At 40.0% G+C, this 26,462-nt stretch overlaps 1 protein-coding gene across 1 annotated transcript in view; it reads left to right on the top strand.

The window, feature by feature from the left end:
* Window positions 1-659: 659 nt before the first annotated feature.
* grid2 (glutamate receptor, ionotropic, delta 2) overlaps window positions 660-26,462 on the top strand; it is a 441,727-nt gene continuing 415,924 nt past the window's right edge. Inside the window, exon 1 of the mRNA XM_070904482.1 lies at window positions 660-747. Coding sequence (XP_070760583.1) covers window positions 660-747 — 88 coding nt within the window. The remainder of the gene's footprint in view (window positions 748-26,462) is intronic.

The following is a 26,462-nucleotide window of genomic DNA, read 5'->3' as shown; positions in this document are numbered from 1 at the left end:
AGTCGCAGTGTTCGTCTGTGCGTTTCGGCGTTGGTGATATTCAAAGAGGGGCTAAGTGAAGGAAAGATAAAAAAGCTCTTGGTGAAAATGGAAGTTTTGGCCGTTGGCTTGGTCCGCTGAGGCTGCTGCTGCTGCTGCTGCTGCTGGTTTGGTGATTGGTGCAGGGGGGAAACTGCGTCGCCAGGTCTGAAAGGTTGGGAATCACGGGTCATTATAACAGGACCTTCTTTTCAAGACAACTAGGTTTTCCCTCACGTCATCGAATGGTTAGAGATTTATTCCTTTAAATGAGCGGCCACATCCTCCAGCCCCTCAGTTCGCCTTAACGCGGCGACGTTTGGATGCGGTTTGTTTCCTCTGCGGCTCAGCGTCTCTCCGCTCGCCCAGAATATGATTTAATGTTTAATGTTTAGGAATTTCAACAGGGTACCAGCCTGCGACTACCCGGGAATCTCTACTTATTTTCCTCTTCAGACAAGCATCGCACTCTGACGGCAAGAGAAGAGCATCTCAAGGCAGAGATTACAGGGAATTTCCTTTGACCGCCCTACAAATGGACTAAAGAAGAAGCTTCGGTTCTCGGGATTTTAACTCTGTTCGCTCTCACTCAGAGAGAGCTGCGGTTTTCTCTGGTTTTTGGGGAAATATCTCTGGACAACATGAAAGTTATCTCGGCTATGTTGCTCGTTGCCGTGTTCTGGAGCCAGGAGTGGAAGTCGGCTCTCTCGGATTCAATCATCCACATCGGTGAGTTACTGCGCTTTTTCTCTTCCAGTTCGCGGCCACAATAAGGCTCTCTGTGGGAAACAGATTGGAGATTTCAGCCTTGACAGTCGCTGCGCTGCTTAAATCACAGCATTGCTGGAGATTTATGTGACACCTTGGGGTATTGAGTGGGCTTTTCTATGAATGTAGACTAGGCTATTGCATTCAGTATACAGGCACCATACTTAAAATTGGTTTCAAGCTTTTTTTTTGGCACATCCACTTCTTTATATTATTGCTAAAATAACGGACCGGAGATCTGTTATGCGCCATTATGTTATGCACATAATTTCAAATGAAGTTTGCATTTAAGTTGGGGGGTTATTGAGCATCAACTGCACATGTAAACTACAATTCCTCAGAAATGCTTTATAGTCGTTTATTTCAGGTGGGTAATATCATTAACAGCCATATGAATTGCCAAATAAAGGGACTGCGCTTACAGGGGGCAACGTTTCCCTTGAATTTCAAGTGCAATAATGGCTGTGTGCGCACAGGATGCGCGAAAAACAGGTGGTTTAGGGTGGCGTGATGTTGCCCTGCATGGCAGAGGGATTATCCTGTATGGCAGCAAATTTCTACTTATAGATTTTACCGAAGTACAATGGCATTACCACCTTCCGTCGTGGGCTACTGCAGTGCCAGGAGAGAGAAAAAAATGCGTTTTATATCCTAATGTCTTTTCCGCCTTCCACCACCACCGGCAAAGTGTGGCACTGTTGTGTTGAGTGTGATTTCGACATCAGGGAGCGTATTCTTTCAGGCGTTGTAGCAGCGCCTCCGGCTCCGGCTGAGAGAGAGAGAGAGGACGCTGGAGAGCCTGTCTTACAGGATGAGATGAGGACGCGAGGTGGTGGTGGGCACACATAATCGTTGCACAACTCGGTGGCCTCGAATGGGCGATAGACCACAGAGAGAGAGCAGTGTGTAAGTGCATGAGTGAGAGTGACCAGCAATCACACACACACACACACACACACACACACACACACACACACACACACACACACACGCCAGCAGAAAGATAAGCACCTGTCCCTGTTGAGCTGTTTTTTGACCGCATTATGCACATGACCAAGATCACATCCATATTTTAGCGGACACACACATGCAACACATTACAAACCACCACTCTAACCCACTGCATTAGGCTGCCAGGGATGGAGGACTGGCCTGTTTGATCCATTTAGGCCCTGGCCAGCTGGTCTACAGAGCAGACCCCAGGCCAATTCAGCGGCTACCTGGATGCAATTTGCCATGAGCTGGATCAGTTCAAGGTCTTCTCTGGGCTCCAGACCAAGCTGATGCTTCATATCAGACTTACAACACACAGCATGGCCAAATGAATGAGATTTACACAGGTCAAGTAGGCAGTGAATGTGTGTTATCTAATTCGCAGACAATGTAAAATGCAGGTGGTATGCCAACCAAACCAGACTGAAACCCCTTGTTGGGGAAACCAAACATTACAGATGATGCTAGTTATGAACCAGTAGTTTACCTGGCTTCCCAATTGTCATGGAAGATATTCAAATTAGGTTGCACAGAAATGATAGCGCTGTACAATAGGAAGGGGAAGGCTTATTGAGTATTAGTAAAGTCACGTGCACAGAGGCCTCATCCTGGGGTTATAGGCTGTGGCTCTGGCTCTACGGGGGTTGCAGAGTAATCCACAGGTTCGACAGATCACCCTGTGACTGGCTGGTTTGATCCCAGCAGCAGCCGCATGTTCTGCAGGTGTCTCACAGCAAGACACTGCAAGTTTACCTGCTCACTGACTGTAAGTTTCTTTAGATAAGAGTGTTAGCAATGAGACATTTTTAGGCTTACCAAGACTAAGTCAGGGATCTTCAGCTATGTAGGCTAACTGCACTGAGGTTCTTGTCTGCCACTGAAACTGGGTCAAGGTTCTCTATACGTACACCATATCTAGGCTAACTGGGAATATATTGTGGCCACGGGCTCTAGGTTCTCGGTAAAGACTCCATGAGGTTGACAAATAACATGTAAGCTTACTTGAGGTTTTTGCTGTACTGACATATTAAAGCTAGCTTCTTGAACATTACAGATGAAATAAGAATGCCTATTATGTTTATATTAAGCTCTGCTGTAAGTCTGGAAGAGTATAACTGTAGGCAATTCATTAGCGCTCAGAAATAGTGCACATACAGATTGTATACTCAGCAACAAACATAAATAGATGCAGCTCTTTCATAGTATTCAGTGTTTGTGTTTATCTGTCTGTCTATATTTATAAACAAAGACAATGGCAAACATAAAGATGGATAGATATATTGTAGTGCACCATATTAGACCAGTCAGTAGGTGAAATTAGGCTCTACAGATGTGGGATTTACAGAAGTAGAAGATCTCAAATCACCTCCAGTTTGCAACATAATCCATACAAATCCCAGATATATGTTTGAGGAGCAAATTTAGTGACATGGATAATGAGAAAGCCCAGCTATTCCTCCTTGACCCTGTAGTGGAAACCTGGCCAGTGTGTGGTTTCCAATTAGTAGAATAGACAGTGAAGGCAGTGTGTAGTTTATTTGCTGAATTTATTCCTGGTTAGTTACAACTCCATTTAAGCAGTGTGTTATGGGTTACCCCCCCCCCCCCAAACACACACACACACACACACATACACACACACACACACACACACACACACACACACACACACACACATAAACAGGTGTATGTGCTTGTAAATGTCTGTGTGTGAGTGTGTTCGAGGACAAAGGATCAGTGTGGGCGGCTTTTGGTTGGTGTGATTTCAGTCTCTCAGTCTCTCTCTCTCTCTCTCTCTCCCCCCTCCATCTTATTTCTAATCAATAGTTCATTTCCTTTCCAGCCACAAGTATTTTGAATCACAACAAAAGGTTATCACCCCAAAAACAATACTGCTCTTTTCTCATTCTGCCTCTCTCTCACACACTCCACCCCTCACTTATTTACCATACATACACCAGGGTATGAATACAGGGAAAATGAGTACCAGAAAGAGTATTATAATTTGCTATCATTGGTTTCTCACATAAAGCGGCCACACTGACAATTCAGTGGTTTCTGCATGTCAGAATTTAGCAAGCTGAGATAATTTATATCCCTGAAGACTTGGATTTTTTTCTCTCCATCTTCTCTCCAACTCATACAATGCTGACCTGTGTGTGTGTGTGTGCACGCATGCACGCGTGTGCATCATATTGACTTAGGACTGCATGAGAAAGGAAAAAAAGTACTATACCCAGCAGGCGCATCACATTGACATGTCAGAAGTAATCCCTCTTTAATCTCTTTGTTGCTGCTAAAGATGGAATGAGGGAAAGTGAGAGAGATAGACAGGCAAAGAGAGATGTATATCAAAGGGAGAAAAGATGGGAGACAGAAAGTAAAAGACAGAGTGAAACCAGGGGGAACAAAGGGGGAGAAGGTAGATTTTGTGTCGTCATCATCTACCATTTTTAGAGGTCCATACTGCAAACCTGTGCCATCCTACCATGGGAGTTGCCTTTATTTCTGTGATATTAAGAGCGGTGACCGGCAGACGTTTTCATCTTGCACCGTCCAGGCATTAAATGTGATTGAGCTGCAGGGGAGCTGGCGCCACTACCTTGCCCGCCCCTCTCTCTCTCTCTCTCTCTCTCTCTCTCTCTCTCTCCCCCTAATGATCAGCATGCAGAAGGAAGGGGGGAGTCCGCTTGCCTCTTGGCCCTCATCACATCGTGTGCTGCATGGCAATGGTCCTCTGCTTTATGAGGGCGGTTCTTATGGATTCTGCACGTGTGTGTTAGAGAGAGGGGGGGGATATACAGACATAGAGAGAGAGAGAGAGAGAGAGTGAGTGTGGTAGTATGTGTGGTTGTGTGTGTTCTTGATTAGTTACACTCAGAAAGTCGCTGTGATTTATGCAGCCAGATTAAGTCCTCACTTCGGTGTCGCACTGGTTTTTAGTCATGCAGTGTGTCAGAGTGCATCCACTGGCTCACCATGCATCACAGATGAGGGAAAGCAAGTGCAAGTGAGCCTGGTGCATCCTAGTTCAAATCATGTATTGTACATTAGCATACTTCTCTCATGCACATTCATGTGCCATTCTGATACCACTCACTGAGATATAGTATGTTAGATTTGTCCTGGCGGTACGGCTGAGTGTTAATGCTTGGTCAGAGCCTACAGATTACTATCTTTCGTAGTAGTTTGCACATTTCAAATGGCAAGGGTATTTGATATTGGAATGAATATACGATGGCTACATGTGACATGATGTCTTTATCCACTACAGCCACAAATTACAGATGCCTCCAAGGTTATGGTCTTTGTCTCTTCTTATTGATCCTGGCTAGATCACAAAGTAGCAATTGAAAGAATGAACACTTTGAAGAGAAATGAGGGGAAAAATAGTTCACCTGATATGTTATCACCCACAACCACTTTTTAAGGTGCTAAAAATTGTGCAATTACTAATAGAAGAGATATTATATAATATGAATGATGATGTATAAATGATATGATATAAACTATTCAATTCCCTTGCAATGTTATGTGCACGTAGGCTCCATCTACAGTATTATATTATATATGGCATTTGTTGTCAGTCATTCATAAATTAGACCTGTTACTGTCAATTAATTTTTTCAAAAGCACCTGTGCAACACTTCTCAAGTACAGAACTTCCTTGATGTGACAATGTAGGATTACTGAAGAGTGATACTGAGAAGGGGAGAAAACACAGGAAATCAGATTCTGGAGGGATTTGGTCTGACAGACAGTGTGACCTCTGCAGTTTATTCAACACACTTTTTTTCAATGACTTTACAAAGCATTTAAGGTTTGATGCTCTTTAGAAAGGAGGACACACACACACACAGATATATATATATATATATATGAGAACTAGGTTTATGCAATTGCTTGCTATTTTGTATTACTCAGTTCGTCAAGATTTGACTACCAAAAACCAGCATGTGTGGTCCCAAAATTGGGCCGATGGGTGTGACTAATTACAGAGGTCAACTGAGATCCATTTATTACAGCTCGAGCTCTCTAGTGCTGGTATTTACCACATTTTGACCCACAGCTTCAATAGATACGTAAATGACAGCTGATGACACAGATTGTAAGCATTTCATTGTCCGATTCCAAACTCCAAAGACTTTAAAAGTTGCACAAAAAAAGATTCACTCTTGGGATGCATATTAAACAAGGTAGTCCAACATTTGCATGGACCACATCACTAATGATACACAATCCAAAATGCTTTGTCTGCAAAATTAATAATTACAACAGTAATTTGTTTTTAGGAACATTTTAATGAAGATTTCCCTCAAAAATATGTTTGATGGTCATATTTCCTTTCATCTACTTTTAATACATTTGTAGTCTCTGTAGTTCGGTTCTCAGTGCGCTGTTGTGGACAAGGTAAGCTATGGGAGAGCCGAGTCATTTAGATGAAAGGGACAGAGAAAAGTTTTGTTATACTTTGGAAGGCCAGTTCAGTTAAGGTGATGAGGAAGGGAGTGAGGGATGGGCCGAGAGATTATTGGATCTATGCAGTGTGTGCCCACGTGTGTGTGTGTGTGTGTGTGTGTGTGTGTGTGTGTCTCAACAGTGGCGAGAGAAAGAGAAGGATTTCTATCCTTTGGATGGAAAGAGTTGAAAGACAGAATGAGAGGTTTCCATTATTTGTGGGGTGAGGAAATAAGGGGGAGAAAGACAGAGAGGGAGATTTGTCCTGGCATGGCCTGATTTTTCTTTCACTTGCTGCTATTCTGGTCTTTTCCATGGAGAAGGATTTCTAAACATCTCAGTGTGTGTGAATGGCTGTTCCTGCCTGGTTTTGTCTATGAGTTTCACAGCTGTCAACACCACTTCCTCTTTTGAACTATCGACTTCTGTTTGTGTATGTGTGTGCATGCACACATGTATTTTAATCTGCAGTTATGCACCGATTCTGAATTGTGGGGGCCAGACGGTGTGTATTAAATGCTTCACCTCTTTTGAGTTATGTATCTATGAGTGCTGACAGATGTGATGGTCCATGCTGTCTTTGGCTCGAAAGATTTAGCACTTCATGTTTCTGTGTGCATGGGTTTTAGGTGTGTGTGTGTGAGTGAATATGATTTGCAGAGGTGCAAACCGTGTGTCTGGTTTGTGTATATTTGTGTGATATTTGAGGCTGACTGCATCCTCTTGTGAAGGAAAGAGACAGACAGCAGCTCTGACGTCTGTACCTGGTCACTGAGCCAGAACCCTTAACCATGCCACAGAGACAGAGGAAAAGTGAGAATATGTGTGTGTCTGTGTGTTTCTGAGGTTGAGATGGACTGACAGGTCACTGTGAGAAGGAGTATGATTGCTTGTCTGAGGTTGACTGCAGATGTAGGCAAGGAGAGACAGCCCAGCCCTGCCGAAGGTGCTTCATCTCACCACAGCAGTCAGTGATGCAGGTAGAACAGACCAGATGGCCTGGGAAGGACTTGTACAACACAGGCCCTTGTTCCCCGATGATTGTATTGTGTGTTTGTGTTTATCCAGTCGACACACAGAGTCACACACGCTTAATGTCATCTGAGGACAAGAACCTTTGTTGTTCACCAGAACAAGTGTCAGCCTGGTTTTTGTGGAGATTGACTTAAACCCCTCCTGTGAGCACAGAAGCATGCATATAGATTGCACACACACATACACAGACACACACACATATCTGAAATATTAAAAATGTGAGGGCACGCTTTTACTCTGGATTTCTTCTCTTAGCACTGTGTTTTAAATGAAGACATTTTCACATTTTCAATGTTTTGTTTGAGGACAGTAGAGCTAGCTGGTTACACAGGCCATGCAGTGGCTGGAAGTTTGCTCTTCATTCAACATTCAACAGTAGCCACTAAAGAGGCCTGTGATACTGAGATTTCTGGATAATGTAACTGAGTAAAACCTAGATAAATTCAAAAATGCCTTCCATGTTCCAGAATTAGTGAAATTCAAAGGTGATTTCAAAACCACAGTGGGGACAATACACAATACACACAGCTCTCCAGCCAATCACACTGCTTCACACTGAGGAATTAATCACACAATTATTATTCAGAGACGAGCAAAATACAAATATGTTGAACAAACAGTGGAACTCGGTAGAGGAATACCATTTGTATGCAGTGAGTCTTTTTCAGGAAGAATGCTTGGTGTGCATTAGGTCTGTGTGATGCTAATGATGAGAGAAACTTCAAAGGAAAGACAAATTTTCTTGTCAAGGACTAAGGACTAGCATGACTGTCGGTTTTATGTGTGTGTGTACATTTCTCTGGCATATGCTGCACATACAGTATATACGTGGGTTACCATGGTGTTCATCTATTCTGTACGTCCTACATTCTTGCAGTAGAGTGAATATTTACTGCTGCCCTCTCCTCTCTCTCTTTCTTTCTTTTTCATGGTCTTGTTCAGTGTCTCTCTGCTGACACAAATGCTGTTTTAGTCTTCCAGCAATCTGCGCTGTGTCTCACTGGGGCAGAGGGTGCCCTGAATGTGCATAAAATGTGTTTTTTGTTTTGTGTGAACATCACAGACGTGCACACTGCGTGCACTTGCATGCATCTCAAAGTGCTCATTTGTGAGCGCATCTCCGGCCCGCATTCTGTGTGTATGGGCTCATGCCAGTGTGTGTGGGTGTGTATATTTATGCGTCTTTGTGCGTGTGTGTATGTGAGTGCTAGCTTAATTTGCTGGCAGTGCTTCTCTCTCGTCTGAATTATTTCCTCTACAACCAATCATGGGCAGGCTGCTTTTCATAGCACTATAAAACACAGAAAGCATGGCATTGCACATAAACTAAAGCATGTGCATTTACACACACACACACAAGAAATACCCACACGCAGTCACAAAACAATCTGCACACTAACACACAACACTTTTAAGTCAAAGGAACATTCCCTTTATAGTTGTTCCGTCCTTCATTATTCGTAAATGATTCATTGAACAGTAAAGCATATAGATGGCTGGCCGTGACTCGTTGTGCTACAGCCTTTCAAATACGAGTGCATGCATGACTTGATTTTGAATCCAGCTTACGTTTTCGCTTCAAGAACACCCTCAGCCACCCACACACACGCACACACGCACACTCACACACACACAAAATTCCTTTTAAATCCTTTCAAACAAATAAATACAGGAATAAAGAAAAGTGTGAAGTGAAGCCTGATGCTGTTTAGGGAAGCAACATTACCACCTGACAAGATAGAAAAACAATCATTAACAATTATGCCAAACGCTTCTGCTGAGAAGTTGTTCACGTACACAATAACTTTTCACATTTGTCATATTTTGTGTTATATGTTCAATATTTCCTCACCATTCACACCATACAGCACGACCTCTGTGTCTGCCTTCGTTAATCACACCACCATCATCATCATACATGTTGTTTACGGAGCGCGGTTTACGTAATAACAGATTTACAATCTCTAATTATATCACACCTTGGCTGCTAATTTTCACAACACTCCCACGACCTTCTTCACATATTCAGAATGAAGTAATTGATCAACAGAGGGTGGAGAGAGAAGAGATTAACCCTTAGATGCAACATTAAACTTTACACTCAACCAAGACACTTGGGAGAAGCCTATTTTTTTTTGTTTTATATTGTTAGAATTATTATATTTGAAACGTTCAAATTCTCTTGACAAAGGCGGAACTTATGGTCACCTTGCTTTAGTTATTTTTGAATGCAACCTTCTTGCAATAATTTGTACTGCAAATGCCAAATGTTACGCCGGCGGCTTCCCTGAGTAAACACTGTATGCAGCCACTGCAACACTTGCGTGGGGAACACAGCAGATGCAAACCACCTGCTATGTGGAGGACTACAAACACGGCAAGAGCAAAACAATAACATAAATATATGACTGCTCAGTTTAAATCAAAATAGGACATAGCTGCAGATGTATTGCACTGCTGTGGCTAATCTGTACTTGATTTGGTTAAGCTTTACTTGGTGGTGTTGTAAATCCATGGCGTGCGTGTGTATGTGTGTGCTTGTGCTCTTGTGCCTGTTGAATATTGGTTATTTAATTTCTTCCCATCACAACACAGTGAATTTCCGCAGTAGTTGTCGGTGCCTGCTGTCGGTCATACCTTCCTTTTATTGAAGTCTCCTCGAGCATTTCCTTCTTCTCTCTTTGATTTTATTCTCTTTTCACTCTTTCCTCCTTCTCCCCTCAGCCTTTCTGGTCCGTTTTCTCTTTTATTGTCTCCCCCTTTTTGCCTCTGCCTCAATCTTTGTCCTCTTTCCCTTTTCTCCCTCCCTCCATCGCTCCCCTCTCTCCCTTTTGTCTCCACCTCCCCCTTGATGCTTAATATGCTGTCAGTGATTAGAGAAACAGACATCGGAACTGAGAGATGTTAAACACTTTGCTAATCACCTTCGTGGAATCGTAATGTGCTGTTTGTTTGTTTGTCTGACACACTTGGCAACATGTCACAAAGCTGCCTGCATGTGCCCGTCTGGATTGTAGCTTTCTATCTAGTGTTCCTTTAGAGTCTGAAAAGGGAAATCAACAAACTGAGAAGGAGAGATCAGTAAGAGAGACATTGAACATGATTTGCATTTTTGTATTTTGAAAATTCTCTCCTCTCCTGTGCAGATAGGGAGGAACTGACTGCTTTTGCTATCTCTGCTTATCATGCAATATTACATTACTGTGTTTAGTCACTTATGTTCAACTGAATAAATTCTTTAATCAGAAATAAAAAGAGGAGGTGAGAGCTTAATACATGGTGTGTTATGCACAGCCTCTTTCTGTTCTTGTTAATGTAATGTTTTGTACCGCAGATCAGATTCAACTAAACCAATTGTGCGTTAGTCATGGCTGGAACAGCCTGACTCACAGACCGCAGCCTCCCTCTACAGCTGCAACCCTCATTAAATGACCCACTGCAGCCAACGTGTAACTGAATATCTGACACACATTCACACTTGTTTTTGTTGCCTTTAACCCCTCTGAAGTGAACATTAATCTGGAGGTTTCAGAACAAGAAAGTGTCTCTTATCGGAATGATGTTAGTTGTCAAGCAAGTCTTGGTAAGGAGTAAGTCTTGGTGCATAAGAACAGACATTTTTTGACAGTGTTTTTTAGGTTACAATAAATCGAAATGCATTGAGTTAAGTACTATGAAACACATGGAATGTGCACATAAAACACAAATCACTCTGTCCATCTGCACATTCATGTGTATCCTTGTGAACATACAGGTAGAACAGGTGATAAAAAACAATACCTGCTCTTCTATTCAGTGCCCTAGAGGCCCTGCTAGTGGTTCAAAACTCCACTGATATAACAGAATACATTCCAAATACATTTCAAATTAATATAGTGTACCCTTTTTATTTATTTCACTGCTTTGTCCACTCCCAGGTTATAAAAGCTCAACATGTACACTCCTGGTGAGTTGACTCTATATTGCTCGACATGTTTACTAGAATCAAAGTACCTCTATATGTGTCCATGCAGATCAGCATACACTAGATTTTAGCAACACAGGTCCTGAGGCTATAAAGTACTGTACTGTGACATTATTTATACAGCCACTGCATGCAGTGCAAACAACATTAAGTAATTGTTGTATTGTGACTGTATTACTGCAGGTCCCACTGCTTCTATGTTTTGCACTGTCCCATGTTTATATAGTGGTGTGTCTCAAAAGTGTAATTTACAGCGAATCATCTTTAAAAGACAGAATTCAGACATTAGCCTTCAACAGTATTTTACAACATTAAGTATTTTCCCACTTTCCATATACAGGTGTTCTGAGTGGATGTATAGGTCTTATGTGTAGCTCTTAATAAATCTACAAGTGCTTGTCTCTCGGCTACCCCCAGTGTGACATAATTCACAGCTTTATAATAGCTTACAAATTTGTGTCCTCAAGCAGGTTGAATAAAAACTTCATTGTTATTTACAGCAATGAATGCCTTTGGGACTGCTAGCAAGGAGGCCAGCACATTGATTATGGCTGCATGTTTTTGTGCTGATTACAGAGTCTCTGTAATAGTTACAGCATCCAGATTAAAGGGGTTGAATGTTTGGTACTGAAGGTACAGTAGGTCCTGGGAAATGTTTTCGCTGTTTTTTGTGTGGTGTGCCTTGACCCTTATCAAACAGCCTGTGTGTCATCGTATAGTTGCTCGATGTATCCAGTGAGTCTAAAGATCTTTGAATTCATATTTAAACGATCTGACATTAAAAGCTAGTACTGAAATTAATATAAAACCAAGACGGTGTGGCAGCATGCATGTAGAAACATGAATAAGTCTTTCAAGAAAATATATTTTTTATGCATTTTTATGTGGTACTTGCTACGTTTTTTGGTATGACATTGTTCTGTATCCAAAAAATGTCACACAGAAATGTTATTGTCATGATTCCAAACCGGGAGCCCCTAAAGAAATGTCTTACTTCAGAGTACACTTGAGCACAACCAGTACTTTTGGCACAATGGAATCTGTTATTGAGACAGCATCAATAGAACCTCTCTCGCTGTGGACGGCCCTCTGGGCTCTATTTCTCTCACCCCCCCTCTGCTTCTCACTTGTTTTCTCTTTACTCCACTGTCTCAGCCTCTCTCCTGTGCACACCCCTCCTGCCCACACATGCACTTTCTTCACTCCAGGCTCTTCAACCGTCTGTTGACCTACAATCAAAGCAAAACGTCTGTTTTTCTCTTCATCAAGCTTGTGTTCTTCTCCTCTTCTGCTCATTCTTTTTGGGTTCTTCTTTTGGGAGTATCTGAGGCGTTTTCCACTTGTCACCAACTTCATAAATGCAGTTGGAACTTCTCAGACAGAACATTTAATTTATACAGTAAGAGGAGGAAAGTCTGTTCTGCAAGTAGAGTTGGAGTCATTGCCTCCTCTGAATCTCTGTATTATGTACTTTACAGTGGACTACAACACCAATTCTCTACTCTACTGATTCAAAAGTGCTCCTAAACTCAGAGGCATGTGCTGCAAAGAGAGATTTTGGTCTCTACTAACTACAATCTGTACACAATGAGTGGCTTAGGCTCCGTGGATTCTTCTCTCTCCTGCTTTAGTCTGCCAATTAAACTGCTTTAACTTGCCGTCTCAGATCATCTTTTCCCGTCTGTCTTCATTTGGCATTTTTGGCTTTCATTTACTTTTTACGGCATTTATTTTTTCAATACTGACACACTACCCTTTCTCCTTTTATCATGCCTTTCCTCACTCTTCATATTGGCCTACTGTTAATCCGAACAGATTTTTGTGGGGAAGTGATAGTCGCACAGGTTCCGTTATCAGGTTATCAGAAGGAAAGATTTATATTTTGTTTGGCTGATGGATTGAGTGATCAGTGAACTAAATTATTTTTGTTTTAAAATGTGCAGGTCTGCTCACTTGCTTGCATTTTTGTGCTCTTATAGATCTCAACAGACCTTTTTCATGGCAGACTTTTTGACTTGTCATACCAGTGGAACTAATAACATAAACTGTGGCTCAGGTTTATTTAAGTGTCCCAGGAAACTACACCACTGAGCCATCATGCACAATACCTGTGCCCTGTGATGGGATGCAGCCATAATCAGTGTTATTGATTTCACTTGCGTTTTTCGAAACGTCCACCATGAAAAAGTTCAAGTTTAACACAAAACACATAGTGAGAAAGAATTTCAACTATAATACTAGATTTAAAACAATGTTTTGTGTAATATTTATGCTTCACAATTGTAACAATGTAAAACAGAATGTACAATAAAGCAAAATGTTCAATGCTTTAATGAGTTTGCTTTCTCAGTAAATGCAAAAGTGAAAGATAAAAACAAGAAACGTACACATGCACGTACAGTAAACATTTTCTTCATTTTCTTCTTTTTATTCTAGTAAAAACCAAGCTGAGTACTGAGATATTTGCTGCTCCTTGCATTTTGTCCTTTTGACTTAATTTTGCTATCTGGGTTGTTTCTTTAAAATGTATGTTTCTTTGCTGTGAAACAATTGCCACGAATCTCTATCATTAAAAGCATTTTAACCACGTCTGGTTACATTACATTTGATAAATCCTTATTGTTTCTGATTTAACAAACAGTAAGTCAGTTGTTCTTTCCCCTCATGTTTTCTACAAATCTACATTTAACTAATGCAGATGTATTTAATTATTTGTACCACCCCTTTTATATTCCCCATGTCTCCGTCCCCCTTCAGCTCCTCTGTGTTCATGCAGATAGTCTCAACAAAATGAGAAATTATCAGTACTGTGTGAAGTGTAGCCTTTGTTTTACAGCTTCAGGGAAAACTGTGTACTTCAGGCAATGTGTTGTCTAGGTTTAAGAAGGGATGGGACCCCATTTACACTACATGCACCAAGTAAAGTCACCACTAATGCATTTAGGGCACCATAATGTAAGGCAATGTTTAGATGAGTATAATTTGAATCTCTTTATTTTGCTTACTCTCTTCACCCTTCAAAGCACATCGCAGTGAGGGGGAGAGCGAGTATGTGCTTACTTTACCTTTGTTATTTATAACCATTATTCACTTGACTGAAAATATCTCTTTGCGGTATTAAATAAAAAGAATTAGAAGTGGGTACTGGTAATCCTTATGCAAATGTCTTATTCAATTACACTGTGGTCCTGAGCATAAGTCTTGTAGCTAAATCTTAAAAAGTTAAGCTGCAAATCCTCTTTAGTCTGAAGGTCCCAGCTCTAATCGTCAGGATATTGTTGTTTTTGGTCCTATTAATTCCACTGATTTCCGGTGACCTGTGTGTGCGTTTGTGTGTGTGTGTCTGTGTGTGCGTAGGAGAGGGTATGAGTAGGCGTTTTCTGTGTATGCATATAAATGCTTGTAAGGGAAGGTCACTCTGATTTGTGCTCCATTCCCAAATTGTCTATCTGTCATTATCCAAAAATTATAGAGCATTTTCTCTCTCACACACACACACACACACACACACACACGCGCGCACGCACACACGTTTAAGGGAGTTAGCAGAGCTTAGAACAGGACATGCACAATGGGACAATGCTGTAATTCAGGAAAGGTTTAGTGGTGAGAGGGAGAGCAAGAGTGGATTAGTATGTATTGTGGCTACAAGGCAGCAAGAGTCCAAAGTCAACATACAGCACTAAAGTGGAATTGACTTTAGACAACAAACAAGAGCTGTGAAATTAATGCATGTTCACATGCTCGCTCCTTTTTACCGATGGTCATGCTGAAGTGATGGTATGAACATTTTAGTGTACTGTGTCATGGACTTATGTTCTGTTTATTTGCAATTACGTCCTTGTGAGAGGGCTTCAGGTGGATTACTACATTATGTCAGCAAAGTATTTCCTGGGTTAGCTTCAAGGTAATACAATATACATAGGAGCAATACATCAAGGCTTTCTACGGCATTATGGAAACATTTAATCTTGCAGTTTGAAATTTGATGTGCCTCCAAATTTCCTTATTTAAAACAAATGTGATGAAAGTGATGAAACGCATTTCAAATGGGTTTCGGTGAGTTAAACTGGAGGCTGATAGCAGTATTGCAAATGTCTGATAAATTTCTATATATCAGTTATACAGTACAGTCTAGTGGTAGACCTAGGCAGTCAGCTGTTCATGCACACACACACACACACACACACACACACACACACACACAGACTCACACAGACACTCCTATTGAGGGCCGTCCTGTCTGGCTGTGCAGTTCAGCAGAGAAGCAGAATATGAGAACAGACAGTCTTATTTTTCCATCTCCATGTAGATGCCGTGGGTTATGCACACTGGACAGCCATCTAACCCCAGTGCATTACTGTGCAGTCAAACCAAATCAGGCGTGTGTGCATGCTCTCATACTGTATGTGTGAGTACTATAAGGGTCACCTCAGTGCACGGCGCTCTGTACAGTATGTTTGACTTTGCTTGCGTGTGTTAACGCACCGTGAATGTATTATGAAAGTGTGCCTGGGTATGTGCTGGGTTGTGTGTGCATGTGAATAGTCCGTTTCAGTGTGTGTGTCTGTGTGCACAAGGAGCCAATGTCTGTGAATATATGCAGTATACAGGGGAAAGGCTGTGTAATGTGTAATGGGCCTTAGTTTCCTAAGGGGAAAAATTACAGCACTGCTGAAATGTAGCCTTACTAGAGAGAAACGGTAGAAGCAAGAGGTTACACGAAATGTGAAAAGTGAGCCAACATTATGCATTCCAGTGGGAAGTGGCTAAACAGCAGCTAATTATGTACTCTGCTCATTTGAAATAATGCTTAAAAGCTCTGCAAATCCCATCAGGTTTATTTGTTTTGCCCTCATTCACATTTCATCCAAGTTGTCAGCGAGACGTGTATGCAGCGGTTTGAACTTGACACATTGTCAATTTGACAAGAATTAACAGTCAACAGTGGTAATGACCTCCTCCATCCCAGGTTGTGCTGTAGGCACAGAATAACTTTGCCAATGATTTGAGGGGTTTGGTGCTACTTCTATACTCTCATCTACATGTTTTTTTTGTACACACAAGTTTATGCATTACATTTAATTATTTTTGTCAATTCACCTCAAAACTTGGTCTCTGTGGTGCAGTTCAAGTATCTTACAATAGCTAGTAAGTGTATCCCTTTGGTATATAATATAGTTATAAGGCACATAAGTAAGAACCACCTGATCCTGCTCTTTATTTGAATCAGGTGTTAAAAAATTTGAAAGACAGGCCGGGTAGTAAATTGTGATAATAACCGATTTGGGACGTAGGCTGTTGAATTTGATGTGATTAGTGAAAATGCAAATGTACAGTGGCAGTGTGATGGCTTTGTTGTCAATAGTCTTTAGTGGCATTGCCAACTCGGACTGATGTGCTGGTGCAATGACCTACAATTGTGCCTGGGATGAAACATCTGTACATTTTTAGAATACAACCCCGGGGCCAAGTGGTCTGTATATTTATGGTGATCCTGTCATCACAGTACTGCTTTTCTGCGTTTTAAGCATTGCCATATGTGGCAGCATGTATGGTGGAGATTTAAAAAAAAAAAAAAAAAGGAGATAAATGCTTGAACAACACCACCACACCTTGTATAGTGGAGAAAAATGTATAAGCAGAGAATTTTCAGTGAAAAAAGCAAGAAAAAGAGTGTTCCTTGTGAAGTAGTATTCTCTTACTATGTGTCATGCTGTAATACACATTATAGTAACAGCTTCCATCTCATAGCAACAGATATTGGGAGGATTTTGTTGATTTAGTAGTTAGTACGCAGTGGGAAAAAGATAAGAAAGACGTCCTTAACCGCCAAAAATGAGTACATGTTATGCACTTTATTCTGAGGAGCAACAGCCTGTTTGTATTGTGGCCTTAAGACACATGGTTGGATGTTTCGGGTTTATGCGCATGCTTTTTTAAGTTGTTATGCAATGGATAGTGACTGTAGTCTGAGGGGAATGCCTTTGGCAGAGTGCGACAGGAATGGGAGAGTACATGCTCTTTCAGCACCACTATCTCACATCAGTTGAGCTGGGCTCCTGCCTTTGCCAGCTGCCTTGGGTGGAAATCCTCAGCATAGCAATGATAAGCAACCCCTCTTTCACAAAATGCCAACTTTTGTGAGGTCCTGCTCTGCACCCTGCTATGCTGAAATATTTTGACAGTTGCTGAGAATACTTACATGTCATTTCATGGTTCAACTATGATTTCATAGTATCATTGTAGGGGTTAGTAGTTTAATTTCAAAGTTGTAATTTCCAGAGGATCCAGAGGGTGCCATGACGTTTTTGAAGGAAAATTCATTCATGTAAAAAAGTCATCCTCCTCCCCATCCTCTCAGTTAATTCTCCCCTGATTCTTCAGAATACCATGAACTGATAATTATGTATCTTATATTACTTACTTACTATTGCTAAATAATCTGAAACCTTGTCACAGTTACTAAGAGAGGAACCTAGACTCCACGTAGATCTCATCACTGGCCTCAAAGCACGATATTTAATAACTAATAACTACATCTCTTTCTTTCTTAACTAGCCTAATGGCAGTATGTGTAAGCTGTCACAACATTTGCAGTATGTATGTGCAAGTATGTTGACAAAATATTCAAGCAGGCCACAGAAAAGTAAACAAGAAACAACAGAAAAAAGATTCAAAGGGAAAAAAAGCTCAATACCTTGCAAGTTCTTTTCACAGGTGTCAGCCTAATAGACCAGCTTTTTTTCCTCCAGGACAAGCAGGAAGGAGCAAAACAAGTTGTGAAATCAAATGCTGAGTCAAATATGACTCCAGGCATTCAATGTGAATGTACTTTATGTTTCCTGTTTTATTTTTATTTTTCATTTTTTATAGCAAATACACCTTTTAAATGTAAATACCTTAGTTTCAGGCAGTGACATCCAGCAGGAACAGGTGCCAAGATTCCCAAACCAAAGCACTTTATTTTACTGTTTAGTACACAACCAGTGTAAGCATAGATTATTACATTTAGATTTGTAAAAATGTATTATATTGTATCTAAAATTATAGTTTTAAATGCGCTCTTATTACAGTTAATATTTCTATGGCAAAAATCGTTGACTGACTTTGGGAAGGTGTTCAATAAATGTAACAAGCAGCAGCAGCACTATCACCAGTGCCAATGACTGGGATTTCATGAGGCTGGTAAGTCTCTGCCTTCATCTGTCTTGGCAGTACATTAATGGGGCCTGATGAGGTGTTGTCAGCTACCTGCTTTGCCAACATACAGGCTAGGTGCTGCTGGCGCTTGTCATTGGCATCAAGCATGATAGCCGTGAAAAGAGCCAGCTTGATCCGTCTTACTTGACAAATGGTACAAGCAGCAAAGGATCGATTCATCATTCTCAATCTAAGGTAGATGCTGCTTCCATGACACTTTTTTCCCCCACTCCTCAATTTTGAATATCTGCCTGTAATTTAAAGACAACTGTTCAGAAGCCAGATACTCTTGGTGGCTCAGATCACAAGAATTTAACAGTTATTGTCATTTAGATTGTATTATTTAGCCATTCAGCTGATTCCAGGACACAAGTTTCCCATGAAAGAATTCCCTAAAATCATACGGAGGAACACATAAGATTGTAGTCCTTATTGAATGTTTATTTTCTAAAAGTTAAATATGTTTTTGATAGCTGAATTTCTACTATTTGCAACACTGTTTAGGGGCTCCCCAAAACAAGCTAATGTGCACTCACTTGAGTCACTTTGTAATTTGCGGGAGTCATTTTGTTCATTTCTTAATATAAGAATTCAGGCATTGGTAAAAGCTGGCTTAATGTCTTAATCCTTAAACACATTCACCATGTCCTTTCTCAAGGGTAATACTGCAAACACCTATTTTTACATCAGTCACATTAACATTAGCATTGACAGTGGCTGCCAAAGTTAGCTGTCAACTCTTTATTAACTAAAGTGAGTTTGCATCTTTAGTGAATTCATACTGCTAAAGTGATATTTTTTAAATGCAAGCAACTGTGTTTCTCTGAATATATTGTTATAAGCCTAATGGGGGAACTTTGACAAAAACAAACATCTACATTACAACACAGGGAAACTTAATTAAAATATACAAACTACAAAAGTGTACAATAAAATATACAAACTACAGAAGTGTACATCCATATACACTGTTGCACAAAGCAGCTGAACAGTAGACTCATTTTTTTTTCTTTTGAGACAAGGAAAAGGGTTAAGAGATTTTAGCCCTGAGCGTTAATAGATCTCAGGTGCCATCTCTTTAAATGCACCCTTCACTTTTTCTCCCTCTTTGTCTTGTGTCTGCCCTCAGTACCTCTCTCAGGCGTAAAATACTAACTAAACATAAAGTCAAGCAGGGGAGCAGGGGGCTTTGTGTTTTACCTGTCCTTTATTTCAGACCAAAGACATTATGTGAAGTAAAAGCAGCATTTTCCATTACTGAAACTACAATAACGTCTTTTTCCCTTTTCTCAATTATGAAAGAGAAAAAGAAAAGGACAAAAGTGGTAGACATAGCGAAAAGGAAAAAAAGAGGTGAAAAGAGTAGAGAGAGAAAAAAGTAAAGAAAAAATAACAGTTTTTCAGATATCTCCTATCTTCTTCGGTATGTCTGTATGTCTGATAGCGTCTTTGATAGGGTCAATCTGAGCTCACTGAGAACATGACTGGGAATGTAATCACCTGTCTGCCAGTTTCTTCTTCCGATCTCTTTCGAACATCCCTCCGGTTCTCTCCTTTCTTTTCCACCAGATTTTGTGATGAAACAAGTCTTTGTTGAAAGTTCTCACACAGACAGAAATAAATGAATGCCACTCAGTGATGCACAGTGCATGGTTTAGTCAGAAAAATAAAGAACTTCAGGTCTTTGCATTAGCTTAATCAAAGGAACTGTATACTAATGTGTAACATACTGAGATTACCCTTCAAATGACAGGCCAGATTCTTGTGTTGGTAAGCATCACATGCTCCATTTTGTGAACAGGAGCATAGTGGGCTATGCACCAGTGGTGCATAGTGCATATCACTGTGAGAGTGCACAGGTTGTGGTCATTTTAGTTAACTTTTACCTCAAAGACACACAGAAGAATTGCAGCCCATTGGTGAAAAGGGTTGGATTTAGAAGGAATATATTGGACATGGCCGATCAAATTGCCTTTTTCCTTTATCCCATGAAAACATTTGTTTTTGCATCACAGCACTTTGTTTGAAATGTCCGGAACAGATCCACCACAGAAATCCTTCTTCTAGGAAATCTTCCATACAGCAGGTTGGTTAGTTTTTGAGTGGGATCTTGGTGTGCATGCATCGGTTGATATAGCACAGGATATGACTGCACATTGCAACATTTGCTTTTGACATGGTTTGAGGCATCAAGAAGAGAATTGTGTTCACTGACCAGCACACAGATGCATTTTTTGCATTTAATTTACCCAATGAAGAGTTATTACTACATTACAATACATCTATCTCAATTTATTCCTTCATCAAAACCAATTTAATAATATACAGTAATATAACACATTGCGTTAAGACATGTTGCATTAATTAGTGTCAGTTAAAAGCAAATTACGACCTTGAGCAACATACTGCACATACTTACCCTTACAGCAGTGACAAAACAAAGGTTTTTATTATGTGACCCACAGTAGTGAAGAGGAACAGTAATGTGACATCCTTGACAATACACAGCCCTAATTTGCTTCATACAGCTACATGGTCTTTCTTTTCCTTATGAAGACATCAGAAATAATTTACCAGCTCCTTCAGTTCTTATTCAGGCCTCGCTGAGATAAGGCAGATGCTCATAAGACATTTATGAGCTCTGTTCTTTAAATAAAGAGAAACAATGAGAGTTTTAGTTTTCATGATCTTTGAAAACTTCTCTTATTTCATTTTTTTTAATTGAAAACTTTTCTTATGTGCTTCACAATACCCACATGGCTACTTGCACAGAAGAATTTCATGGATACATTGATAAATAAAGCATTGAAACACAGCCAGGAGTTGAAGGGGAAGAAATTAAACCACAGCTAGAAAGGAGAGAGGGAATGTAAAAGAGAATGGCAGAGAGAGAGAGAGAGAGAGAGAAATTGGGACTTTGCTGATGTCGGACATAGTATGTAGATAAGATGAGCTGTCGTATTCGATAGCATATGAGTCCGTCATGATGCATAATTTCTCAAAAGCAGTGTTACAGACTGAAAACATGCTCCCCTGGCATAGCTCATGCAGTGAAAACAGCTACAGGGCAGAAAGAGAAAGACAGGGTTTGATCAGTGGGATGTCTCCTATACTGAACTAAAAGTGAATTTTTACAGATGAGAAATGTTTTTAATGTCGAACTGAAACACTGGATGATTTTCAACCAAAGGTGCACACAGCTACTTCCCAGAAGTTTCATGCAAAACTCCATATATTCGAGGGCATCCATTTTGTGGAAATGAACAAAAATTTGAATGTGACTCAATGGACTGCCCCACCAAATAACTATTAAACCCTCCACTGATATTCACCCTAATGTCTATGTGTGACATGCCTAAATTATGTATAGCATTATATTTGTCCATTCTCTTATAGTTATTTCTTTCCACCTCAATCCTGTACCTGATGACAAGCGCATATCGGGCAATAGGAAGAAACAATCTTCTCAGCCTACTCTTGATCATAAGCCTAATCATTCTTACTTCCAGATGATATTATTAGTGACTGTAAAACAAAGAGAAGTGCAGTTATACTTTGAAACTAGGTAAAACTGGAATTATGTCACTATGTTTCATGTGTTTTCTCTAACTGCTTCTAATATCCATCCCAAAATTGCAATTGTTTTCCAGTGGTTCTAAGCAGATGCTCCAGATGATTTTTCAATCTGGTTGTCTCAGAAATAGCTAAGCAACAGGAGTAGTGTTTGAAATGCTTGATGGGGAGGGGAGGGAAAGGAAAGAGATGGTGAAAAGAACATGGAAAAGGAAAGAGGATAAGAGTTGTTTGCAGAAAAGGCTAAAGCAGTAATTAAATACATGGAGATGGCAAGATTGGTAAATAAGAGTCATGAGGTATGCAGTAAGATGTGTATTGTCATTATAATTAGCTGTTTTCATATACAGTATTTTATTTCTTTAACAAACAAATGTGATTCCATGTCATGCCAATATAAAAAGTTGAGATTGACAATTGAAGAGGATAGGAAGAATCATGCTTGGGTCAAACAGGCATTAGAGTCAACATTAGACAGAGGAAAGGAGTAAATGGCCTCGGTGGCCTCTCAGATTTACACAGTCTGACAGCGTAATTGGCTTTCAAATTGCAGCAATATAGGCTCTGTCGCATGTGCTTGATGACTGCTGATTGAAACTTAATCTCTGTGCCAACCATGCACCACACCCATTTTTCAATATGGAGAAATAAAAATGAATAAATAAAACTTGATGAATTCACAGAGGTTGTAAAATATGTTCATTTAACAACAGTAATGCCAGTGAATCGTGATATGTTTATACTGAAATTAAGACATTTGACAGAAAGTTTGTGCAGGAAAGGGAGACATTCTTATAGAAGAATAAAATGTAAAACTGTGTCTTTCATTTAGCTTCAGTTTGTTTATTATTCCTGCCTTTGCTGATTACCCAGTTTTTATTAAACCTATTTGGAGTAAATTATGATCGCCCCTGGAGTAGCTTTGTCCTTTCTTTCTCCTCCCTTTGTTTACTGACCAATGGGTGTAAACAGGTTGCGGCCTAAATGGGGAAATCATCCCAAACTCAGTATTCTGGTGTAAATACTTTTAGTTAATTAGAAGAACACTTTCTGTTGTTGGTGGTAGAACAGTTTCTGCTCTTTAAATCTGCCTAAAATTGCCATAGAGGACCAGTTTTTATTCTACATAGATTGCAGAGAGAGGAAAATAGAAGATGAGAAAACAAAAGTGAAATGGAGTAGGGGAAGTGAGGGGTTTGAAGGAGGAGGTAAGACAGAGAGACATTTCAAGTGAGAAATGAAAAAATGAAAAAGGAAAGCTAAAAAGATCTGAGGAGAACTGAGGGCAATTAGAATGAATAAGTCATTAACAGATTAATATTAAAATGGACGAATTAATATTAAGACTATAAGATATATGAATGTATTGTGTCAGTCTGCTCTATCATTTCACAAAACAGGGAAAAAAAAGAAAAGCAGCCAGAGGGTTTATGCAGATCATCTAAGTGCATGAGCAGGGAAATCTTTTGAAAAACCTTCCAAGTTGTGAAGGAGCATGCAGATTAAATGCAAGTAGTCATTGACCACAGATTTCAGATTTCCATCAAGAATATTTATTTCAGAAACTTGAATCACTGTTTTGGTCTTTTGTCTGCGTTGAGAGTTACGTTGCCTTGTAATGGCAGTAAAGAACCCAATTGTCAATCGTCATAACATTTTGGACAAAAGCACCCTGTGAGTGTCATATGTGTATTATTATCTATATATATATATCTACTTCCTAAAAAAATCTCTCTCATATACATGATATATGATAGTATATACTGTTTAGAATTTTTTTTTTGGTTGATATCAGAATATCCCAGAAATCATAATAGGATTTGTCCTTTAATGAATATTTGCTCCTGTTGATAATTACAATGTCAAATCACTTAAATCTTAGCACATCATTGAGCACACAGTCATTATCAAAACGTTTTTCTGTCCCATAGACTGTATATAAAAATGGACAACATGACAGCTCCCTGAATGTGAAGCCAAAACGCCTCGACCCCCCCCCTGGTGGCTGGCTGCAGTATAGGTCATAAACCCCGCCCACTCCTGTTGACGGATGGGACGTGGGGCAAACTAAAAAAGTACACGTCAAATAAATTTTCCCCAAAGATGGTTTCTGTCGTTTTAGGTCATTTTTATCACGCTGATGTTTGTTCAAGTGTTCATTTTTCTGATAAGTTTGGTTTTAATTAGCTATTTAATGCCATAAAAATAAAATGTGTGTGTACACATATTTTGCTTTTGTGCATATGTGTTCAAGGAGACCACTGCTGCAGCGCAGTAAAACATAAAAGTAAGAGAAGGTTCATGTGTTGAATTGTTTATGACTTTTATCAAACTTTGATGGAATGATGTTTGATGGGATTCTGTTAGAGATTTCAGAGTACATGCATATTGGCATGTGTGGAGATGATGAGCTGTTTCAAGTGTATATGACATTTTCCAATTTTTCCAAGTGTCATATAAATTCAGACATGTACCAACAAAAGAAAGGATGGAAGCTAGGACTCAAAAGCAATCTACTTACCGTGCCAGAAAATACATGAATATGTCAATTTAATAACATGAAGTAGCATAGCACATAGCTTGACATCTCTTTGCAAAGTCATGGCAATCTAAAAGTGACAAAGAATGACAATGAGCCTCACTATTGATGATATGGTTGAACTAAATAAGTGGATAAACTGGTCCGACGTCTTACCGAGGGTAAGTTCAGCATGTTTGGCCATGTTAGTGTGGGTTTGTCATGGGATTTTATGAGTCCCCCCTCCGCTTTTTAATGAATCATTAACTACAGAGGAGAGTAAGGAAGGAGTATCAGTGGAAAGTGATGGTTGAAAAATGAATATATAGATAGAAATAACGTGATGGGAGGATGACAGAATAGATTAAGGAGAGCTCTGTATATACTGTATACCAAACCCTGCTACATCTTATACATAGTAATTAACTTGTGCTTCAGTCTCTTCCTCTTCTCTTGCGTCATTATCTTTGTCTCTATTTTTCTTTCTGCCTCTCCCTCTGTTTCCAAGCACTCAGGAAACCTGGTTATTGGCTTCCTGCAGAAATGTTATTTCTGAAACATCTTGGAAACAAGAAGCGTGGTTCCCTTAAAGGGTACAGGATTAAGAGAAACCCATTGGTTGTGACATCAGTTGTGAAATGATTTCACTGAAAAGAAAAAAAAAAGAAAAAGCTCTTCATGCTGTAGCGCATATTAGTTTATCACTAATACATTCAGAATATGCCATCCTTGGTTTAAAAATAGTAGTAGGTGGTGTTATATAACAGTAGTAGTGGAATAAATGTGATTACTGACACGTTGGATGTAAACACAGGTTTTATAGTAACCTGGTTATCGCATGTAAACGCAGTCTCCGTTTCCCTGCCTTAACTTGATTTCTCCCAATAACCTGGTTTTGTTTGTGCATGTAAATGTAGGGCTTATCTCCCCCTATTTTTAATCTGGATTTCTCCTCCCTTTTTTTCCTCCTTTCTTTTCGCTCACTTGCTGTCCCTGGCAATCCACCAGCTAGCTACTGTAATGCTCTGCTCAGTCTTTGTACAGGATCTCATTCCTCCTCTAGATTCACTTCTGTCTGCTCTGTTTATCCATGCATGTGAGCGAACGCGTGCTGTGGTTTAGAATAGCGTGATTAAGGGAAAGAGCACGGAGATATTTTTAAAGTTGAGGTACTTTTCGACATCTATGTGGTGTCAGCGCTTGTCTTTGGTGGGTTTAAGCGATGTATATGTATGTGAATCCATGTGGAATAGTCTTCTCCAATTATACGATATCAACCTTGTGCTAGCTGCATATTCATAACATGTCGATGTTTTTTGTTTCCCGAAGCCAAATTCAGCACCTCTGTCATGTCCCGGCATCTGTTTTCTATTCCCTTCCTCTGTTAGTCTCTCTTGTTTACTTTCCAAAGATTTCCAACTGCATAATTTTAAAAGCCAAAGTCGCCAGCTTGGGGCAAACAGCAATGGAAAGCAACATCAAAATCACCTTGTTGTTTTGCCCTAAATGTGAAAAAAAAAGAAATGCTTTGACAGGAAGAACTACAAAGCATTAGAGAACAAAGTTAATCACTGTGGGAGAATGCCAGCGGTTGATAAATGGAGAGACGGAAATGTAAGCACAACATCAGCTATTTGGGTTTTTTTTTTGTTGTTGTGAGTTTTTTCATCTTTCGTCCTCATTGTTCTCTTTCTCTCTGCCTTATTTCGCTGCTTTCTCTGTCATATCTCTCCCCTCACCCTGTTCTTCAGTCTCCACTGCATTCCCCCTCGTGTACTGTCTCTCTTTTTTTTTTTCTTTCTTTGTATCCATGTGTCTTCCTCCCTCTCTCACCCACTCGGCTTTCTCAGTAAAATTCTATTTGTGAGGTGTCAGAGGTCCAGGGAAGCTGGGTGTGAGCTGAGAGAAAGTGTCATAACAAACAAAACAGAA

The sequence above is a fragment of the Enoplosus armatus genome, chromosome 4 (assembly GCF_043641665.1).
Source record: "Enoplosus armatus isolate fEnoArm2 chromosome 4, fEnoArm2.hap1, whole genome shotgun sequence".
NCBI classification, from domain to species: domain Eukaryota; kingdom Metazoa; phylum Chordata; class Actinopteri; order Centrarchiformes; family Enoplosidae; genus Enoplosus; species Enoplosus armatus.
The sequence above is the reverse complement of the archived record's forward strand: the minus strand, read 5'-3'. Positions and strand labels throughout refer to the sequence as shown.